Genomic DNA, 8,402 nt, shown 5'->3' with positions numbered 1-8,402 from the left:
CTGGGTATACTGTTCAGGGCCCCCTAGTGGTAAACCATTTCTACCCAACTGTAAAGGCTTGCAGAAACAAGCATGTCGGTGATATTCACCCCCCTGCCACAGCTATAAAAACAAACTTGGAGCTATCAGCCACACTAAAGGAGCGTCACCTTTGGGCTAATTCAATTCAAAATGGTACTACCCAGTCAGTGGTAAGCCTACTGTGTCCAGTGTAAAATGACCCAAGAACAGGTGCATCTGTCATTGATTTGTATCTATAAAAGGAGCAGGTGTCAGCCCATGAAGGTTCAGTACTGTGTGTCTGCCACGACACACAGTGACACTGGTACATCCCATTAATTGCCGTCATGTGACTTTGGGTTTTTTGGGTGATAAATGCTTTGAAATAGTGGCTTCATATATCGGTATACAACTGTATCCTTGGCAGTAATTTCGTTATACTGTTGCTTTGTGAACTCAGAGAGACCTTTTAGAGTGTTGACGTCATACTTGCACTGTACAAACTACCGGCTGCCCATTACATTGACGTTAAACTGGTATGGATGCAGTATTGAAGTCTGATTAAAATTTTTCGTCTGGCTAGAGACAGCACACTTTGACATATTGATTTTTTTTTTTTTTTTTTTTTTTATTTACACACTTCTATTCTATAGCATTATCAGGCAAGTTCAATTATAATTGTCGTTCAGTAAGAATTAATCATTATACTGCCATATTGTTTAAAAAGGAAATGTGCGTGTTAAATAAAAAAGAGCCTAATTATAGAGGACAACACCTTTCGAACACAGTGTAACAGAAACGGTTAATGATTAAAGTTTTTAACACACAATCAGCGTTTTTCTGAGCCAATTGACTATTTTTAGCACACAAAGTAGACGGTTGTATAAATATCCATTAGCCACTGGTTCTGTATGACAAGAGAGGACATTAAACCCTGAAATAGAGGGTAGTTAAAGAATGTCATTATGCTTTTGCTGACCTCAAATTCGTTTAATGCGTTTTTTTTCCAGACAAGGATAGAAAATCAGAGTAATTGAATTAAGTTTATTCATAATCTTGGCAATATTTGATTTTCCTTTTCATTAGACGGGAGATTTTTGGGGAACAGCTGGGATGCGATTGACTCTGATCCAACGTGGATTGATTATCCGGTCCGCGTTTTAGATGTGATTACTCTGCCCCCTGTCAATGAACGGGCTCCTCTCTTCCGCTCCCACCTCAATACCCGTTTAGCTTTGTTCTACGTATGTCATTGGCTCCGCCTTCCTATTGGGATTTTTTTTTTTTTTTTTTTTTTGCTTCCATTTTTGTGCATTTAAGAAATCTCCAAAAATTAAGAATCGGGAGAGTAGAGCAAGGAAGAGAAAGGAGGAAGAAAGCAAGGCGAAGAAAAAAGGACAAGACACGTTTTTTCTAAGATGCAAATATCCTAAGGTGACAGCAATGGGTTAGAAAGGATTTACCATGATTTCAAAATAAAAAGGCAAACAGCTGATATTATATTCCTCTGCATATGCATCAATGGATGGAGAGACAGAATTATGAGTGGAATACTTGCAGCCGATGGGACTGATTGCAATTTATATGCCACCCAGAGGGGCTTGTTATTAATCTTTTCTTCCCTTTTAACGTCTCTGAGCCAGGAATCGGGGTGTTTTAAGGATCCATTGTGTGAATCTTACGATCCAGCTGGTTTTTGGCCGTTGTCCTCCGGGTTACTGTTGATTACAGAAAACGTGTTCTCTTGTATATTGGTGTGACTCAAAGGAGGCTTTTATCATTTATCTTGCCTCTTTCTTTTGTGAAACACAAGGCGAGTTTTTTTTTTTTTTTTTTTTTATTGAGAACTGTATACCTTCTTTTATCCAAAGTCCCAGTTGCGTTATATATGTAAAGTAAAGATGTCTTCTCCATACCAGTATCGAAGTTTTTAAATTTGCCACTCTTCCTTTTACCAATCTAGTAACTGAGGAATCTGAATATTTAACTTTTAGATTTCGGTATATTATATATAGATATATATTTTTCCTCTACTAAGTCAGTTTGCTGCTGGTTGTTGATCTTTTTAGCAACTCTATCTAAACATGTCTGCTCCACTTGGGCCCCGGGGCGGCCCTGCACCTCCTCCCCCTGCTGTCCTGCCAGAGGTGCCGGACCTCAGTCACCTTACCGAGGAGGAGAGAAAGATCATCCTCGCCGTCATGGACCGACAGAAACAAGAAGAAGAAAAGGAGCAATCCATGCTGAAGTAAGTCATTTACAGCATTCGAATATTGAAGCCGGGGAAAGGGGCTGACGCGGTCCTGTCAGTGTGATTATCCTTCTCACACACTGCCGGTTCTGTTGCAAGCTGTACACTTCGCATGGGTAGCGTTCAGAGATGCTGATTTATGGAAACAACCATAATTAATATATAAAGTAATACAATGTAATAATACACCGGCATTGGCTGGGAGTGTGCATTTGAACCAATGACTATCTACTGAAATCCAATATGGCTGCATACATGTACAGTGTTATACCGATAGATTTAATGTAGATAATACGGTTTGAGCAAAAAGTAATTAAAATAAATTAAGGTAAAATCTGGGCAAAGGTTGTGAATGACATATAACCTTAGGGTATTCAATAGTAATATAATCAGATGATGTAAAGAGATGTGCTGTGATATATTTCTGAATGTGTAGGATATTTGTCTGCCAGTTAGCCATACCAGGGGCCTGCTCTCTACTCTAGTAGGTTTGGGTTGAGTTAGCAGCTGCCGCCATCTTCGTTTAAGCTCTCCAACTCCTGTTTGGTAATTTATTATAACCATATATTCCTAAGCGAGGTAGACACTGTGTTGTATTAAGGATTCTAGATAATGTAAGCTGTATTAATGATGCAGTGTTTTCCTTTGGATTTAAAGATGCGGTCACAATGTATTAAAATAGCGTTTTTCTCTCTCCCGGCATTTCTCGTGCTGTGAGCGTTTCAGTACCACGGCGCTGTCCAGTCACGATGGAGCTGCAGTTTCCCCTTTTCTTCGTTATTAATATTAGTGTTAATTGTTCCAGGTACTGAGCGGGGTATTATAGTGGCATGACATGGGTTCAGAAGCATGTTTCTTACTTTGAAACACGTTGATTTAGCTTTCATTGCTGTTAACGTGAGGTAAAAAAAAAAAAAAAGACATTTGATATTTCTTAAATTACTATGGTTATTTACCTAAGACTGGCATACGTCAACCATAAGACGTAGTTAGTGACCCTTTACATTTGTAATTGGGTTTGCATCCTTCGCAAGTCCCCTTGTTGAATGAGTGGTATAACCTACTAGCACACCACACTATCTATAGTATTCGCTTCTCAAAAGTATAGACTGTTAAGTTTCTTTTCTTTTTTTTCATGATATCTAGTCTTATTACTCATTGTTTCCATCTTACGCAGAAAACTGTAATTAAGAGACAGTTAAAAAAAAAAAAAAAAGACCGTGGTGCATTACAGACCAGATTTGGAATTCATACTGTTAACATGGAGATTCAGGGTTTTAGTCAAAGCTAAGCTACTACTTACATTCCATGTGAACACAGGCTTTCCATAAACTAGGTAAATGCAGGACGTCCGGTACATTACTCTCAGTAACGCCCTTTTTAAGTGTATCTTTTAAAATATGGCGTTCAAAGACTGGCCCATTTTGAACTTTACTTTATTGAGAGAGAAATTCAATACCACTTGAAGTTAAAATTGTGCTGAACTGGACCACTAATACAATGTTTGTTATCAGATTATCTTATTTTTTCAGTTTATTTTCCAGAAAGTGGATTGTGTTATGATACTTCTTTAAAAGCATTTTGATTGTAATATTTAGATCTTTGAACTACGTTTAAGTGTGGCATAAAGCCACATTGCTTTACATATGCGGCTTGAGTGGGGTGGTCTCAGATAATCCCCAAGAACATCTAATTAATCCATGAATTCTTAAAAGATGCCCTGAATTGTATAATCATGATGACTACAACCCATACATCACATGAAGTATGAATGGGGCTTCTACAATCGCTGATATTTTAGATATAGGATTCTAATTCAGTCCCTCATTTCTTACTAACACACTATATAGAACTAGAGTTTTATGCTATTGGGGTTACACCAAAAAAAAAAAAAAAAAAAGAAAAACTAAAACTAAAACTAAAATGTTATTAACAAGTAGTACAAGACCTAAGTTGAGTCCACATGGTCTGAGCCCAATTTCTAATGCCACATCACAGAATTATTGTGGGCAGTGGCTCTATGGGCATTGGAGCAAAGCTGCTGTTCATCCTATGGAGGGCTCTCTGCAGCAGGATTGAGATACGTGGGCAGTGTGTGCTGAAACTCCCATTGCAGAAGCCAGCATAATACCTGCTCAACAACCTTTCCACCACATTCACATATACATTCACAAGACTGCTGTAGTATAGGTAAATTAGTAGCCCAGTTTTTTTTTTTATTACTAAAAACCTGGGAGTCATAAAGAGAGAACATTGATTTAAAAAATATATATATTTCTATTGACATGATGCATAAATAAAAATGGTATCTATCATGTTTCCTGGTATCGCTGAATGCTTTCAGTTACATGTTTTTTGTTTTGTTCTTTAATGTAACACTAGGTAGCTGACAGGTGGCTGGTGGGAGTGTTACTTTCTGTACTCACCAAATGCCAGGTATATTTTTCAGTATCACTTACCTTCATGTCTGGTACTGCCTTCTTTCACATTGACCAGGTTTCTTTATTCTTATTAATCATTTGTCTATATCAGAGCTGTCCAACCATTGAATCAAAGCGCTTGTTAAACAGGTTCCACCTTTAAACACACAACATTTGTTTTTATACTTCGACTTGATTCTACTAAAAAATATTGAATTTCCAGCCTTCATTATGGAGTTCAAGCAGCTTTATATGGCTCAAGAGTCCTCCATTGGACAGCCCCAGTCATTTGAACTGCTAGATGTTTTTCTAATTTAGTTTGGGATCCATTTCGGTATTCATTGAAGGTGCTAGATCGACACCGTTAGTTTTTCTCAGCTGTCCACCTTGAAGAGATAGCAGTGTGTAGCAATGTGAGCTTTCCAAGGCCAAGTTCTGTGCTGGAGAGAACACCTTCTAAGGGGGTGAATCCTTTGAAGAAACAGCATGCTCTATTCAAGATGTTCAATTGTGCAGAATAGTATGCCGTTTTTATCCATTAACAAAGTGGAGTTTGTTGAGATGGCTATGCTCAAAGAAACATGAGCCTAGATACGTACTAGAGTAGACATAGGGTGGAATTTTTAATTCATTTCCACAAAATAGGCGCAAAGCCATGTCAGAGTTAAAGTTAAGTGTGGCACTGAAATTTCTAGGAAATAAATGGAAATAAGCGAGCAGACTATTCCTGCCAACATATTGCGACAGCACTGTTAATCAGTGGCAGTGATTGTGATCTGGGGGGTTTGCTTTGTGGTGTAATGTACAATATGTGTTAAATGACTGAAACAGTTTATTTAAAAAAACGTTTCATTTGAAGAAGTAATCATTGGTATTTGTTAGAAGGGAAAGTAATGGGATGGCACCCATCCTGATTATCTACATGTCTAATGGCTGAAGTGAAGAACATGGATATTTTCATTCACCGTTTTTCATTGTATCGATGGTTATACTAGATGCAGCCTTACTCTCCTTTGAATTAAAATGTGTACTGTAATCAAACAAAGTCTGGTTCTTCCCATCAACCTAAACAGTCTTTGCAATGGTATATAAAAGTAGATGTGTAAGCATTCATTTATGAAAAAAGATCAACACATGTATTTCAATTCTGTTTGGCTTTTGTGAAAGCATTTAGAAATTTGAAGAATATTCCTTGCTTCTGTAAACCACAGTTAAAACATCTGTGTCAGTGTGCTGAAGAAAGAGCTGGCAGCGTCATCAGTGCTGATTAAAGCAAAGGAACATTTGTCTAATTTCATTACGAATCCTAGGTTCGAATTTTAACTATACAGAGTTTGAAGTAAGGGTTATACCATCTACTGTAGTGTATGCAGTGAACACTGAAGTTGCATAATAAGTACATAGTTGTTTTCAATTACTTGGTTTACATGCAAAAATAAGAATACATCTCACCTTTTTGGCACACTATTTTTGTAGTACCTTTTGGGCAACTTAGGTTTATGTGTAGTTTTATTTTAGGGAGAGACCTGCAAATGGCAATAATTTGAAAAGTTGAATAAATCACATAAAGAAAAAAAAATACTAGAGGTCTAATCCCCTTGTATTATTATTATTATTATTATTATTATATTATTATTATTATAGAATCTTGCCAGTGCTACTTTCAGCCGTTCTTCATTGTTAGTAAAGAATTGCTTGGTACAGACTTTAGTTATGTAGAAAGTTACACAAAGTTACTTCACAAACGGGATCTCGTGAACACATGGTACAGCTTTTGGACTTGTTCTTGGTCATTTTTGCAGCTTGTTAGAGTGAGAAAACAATTATTGACCCTTTTTAGTCATACCATGTTTTAGCCACGCACTTCCTGTAGCGTGAAGAATGTGTGTGATATATGCTGCTACATCACATGCTCATGACAAAGGAGCTTCTAAACTGCATGGAAACACTGCCAATGTTGACATGTGATATACAAGTGACAATACAGTTCAACTATGTAATGAAAAGTATAAAGTCATCAGTGTCGTTCTTTAACATTACCAAGAATAACAGCTGGGGAGCTTCAGTTTCAAGTTGTTTGGGCCCATGCTTTATCGCTAAATTGTTTGTTAAAGTTAGTGGAAAAGCTGATATATTACTGAATATGTGGAATCTTGACCAAGTTGATAATTTTGTAAATGTTGTACTAGACTATTCCTTATACAGACCTGCCTTAAATGCTGTGTGAGAAAGGTTGTCAGTATAAAAAAAACTCCTTCCATGGAAATGGTACCAATGATAGTAAGGGCAGCTACAATGGCATGAGCTGTGAGTGGACTAGTACCAGTAGATTCCACTGTGGTTTCTACATATATTGTAATGACATCCCAAAGGTTTACTTTCAATGTTTACTTAGAGGGAAATGTTTTTTTGGTAAATTTATTTACCATGCTTAACCAAGTTTTTACTATGCTTTACAATATGTGGGAGCTATGCAGTGCTTGCCTTGCTGTTGTGATAGACAGTGCTTGCCTATGCTTTTCTGGTATGCTTCTACACTGACATGTTTTTACCTATGGGGGTGCCATGTATAAAAAAAGCACTATTTGCAATATTTACAGGTGTTTTTTTTTTCAGGATTTAATTTAACATAATTTTTAACCAAAAAAGTAATTTTGAACACCCGTATCACTATTCAGCATTAAAGTAAATATGCCAATTAAATCTGGAAAAAAATGCTTCAGTCTTTAATCATGGCAGAGATTATTTGACAAAACAGTTTCTTTTATGTAAAATAATATTATATATATATATTATATATATATATATATATATATATCTATATATATATTATATTATATAAATTATATATATATATATATTACGTTTTTCTGTCCAGCAAAACGGAATGAAAAGCCGCCCAATTGGCAACACTGCTCTCCGCCGCTTCCCCGCCTCCTCTGTGCATAGAATGCCTGTCAAATGCTTAAATGGGCGGGGACTCATGGCCATGTTAGCTTTAGATTTAGCTGGCAAAATAAATATCTATTGCCCAAAAAACAGATTTATTTTTCCAGATTGCAAATGACAAAGAATGAAGTAACTATAAAATGCTGAAAGATCATGTATTTCAGATTTATCTCTTAGCTAAATTTTTATGCCAAGTGTAAAATAAAGATTTAAGTTGCATGTATTTTTTTTACAGATTTGTTTGTTACATTCCCAGATATAACGAGACATGCTACATGTTCACTCACCAGGTGTAAAAAAAAAAAGATTTAAAGACTGATTTAATAAGCATATTGACTTTGTTGGGGTTAAATCTAGGAAAGATTACAGATTACATTAGCGCTTATATATTTTAATTTTCTTTACACTTGGTGTGACAAATATACCACAGTAACATTTTTATAGGGTAAAACAACTTCTTCACTGAAGGCTCTCCTTGCTTTAACCATTAAAAAAACATATCAAATGCTTGTTTAGGTAATTTAACAAATGTTGACAAAGATGAATACAGAAAAGCCGAGAAGGGGTTAACTACGCAAAAGCTGTTTTGTAGTACTTCCGCCTAGTCACACACATCCTTATTGATTGGGGAGTACAACTGATATGAGTTTTTCTATAAGAAAACATTGGGTGTCCAAAAATAACTGATATGTCTTTGTTCGTGTAGCATTTTGTAAGTCATAAAAGCTGAGGTTTGTGCTGTAATGAGTGATGGGAACATGGCTGTTGAAACTGGAACTATG

At 36.3% G+C, this 8,402-nt stretch overlaps 1 protein-coding gene across 13 annotated transcripts in view; it reads left to right on the top strand.

The window, feature by feature from the left end:
* The first annotated feature begins 1,304 nt into the window (after nt 1–1,304).
* The window catches only part of LOC121314924 (regulating synaptic membrane exocytosis protein 2-like), a 247,534-nt gene continuing 240,436 nt past the window's right edge, over nt 1,305–8,402 (top strand). For 9 of the 13 annotated variants that reach the window (XM_041248684.1, XM_041248683.1, XM_041248691.1 and 6 more), the window contains exon 1: nt 1,305–2,248. In XM_041248684.1, coding sequence (XP_041104618.1) covers nt 2,085–2,248 — 164 coding nt within the window. In that variant the 5' untranslated portion in view covers nt 1,305–2,084. The remainder of the gene's footprint in view (nt 2,249–8,402) is intronic. The other 4 variants (XM_041248688.1, XM_041248693.1, XM_041248686.1 and 1 more) reach the window with 1 other exon arrangement.

This window comes from Polyodon spathula, chromosome 4 (genome assembly GCF_017654505.1).
Source record: "Polyodon spathula isolate WHYD16114869_AA chromosome 4, ASM1765450v1, whole genome shotgun sequence".
NCBI lineage: Eukaryota > Metazoa > Chordata > Actinopteri > Acipenseriformes > Polyodontidae > Polyodon > Polyodon spathula.
The sequence above is the reverse complement of the archived record's forward strand: the minus strand, read 5'-3'. Positions and strand labels throughout refer to the sequence as shown.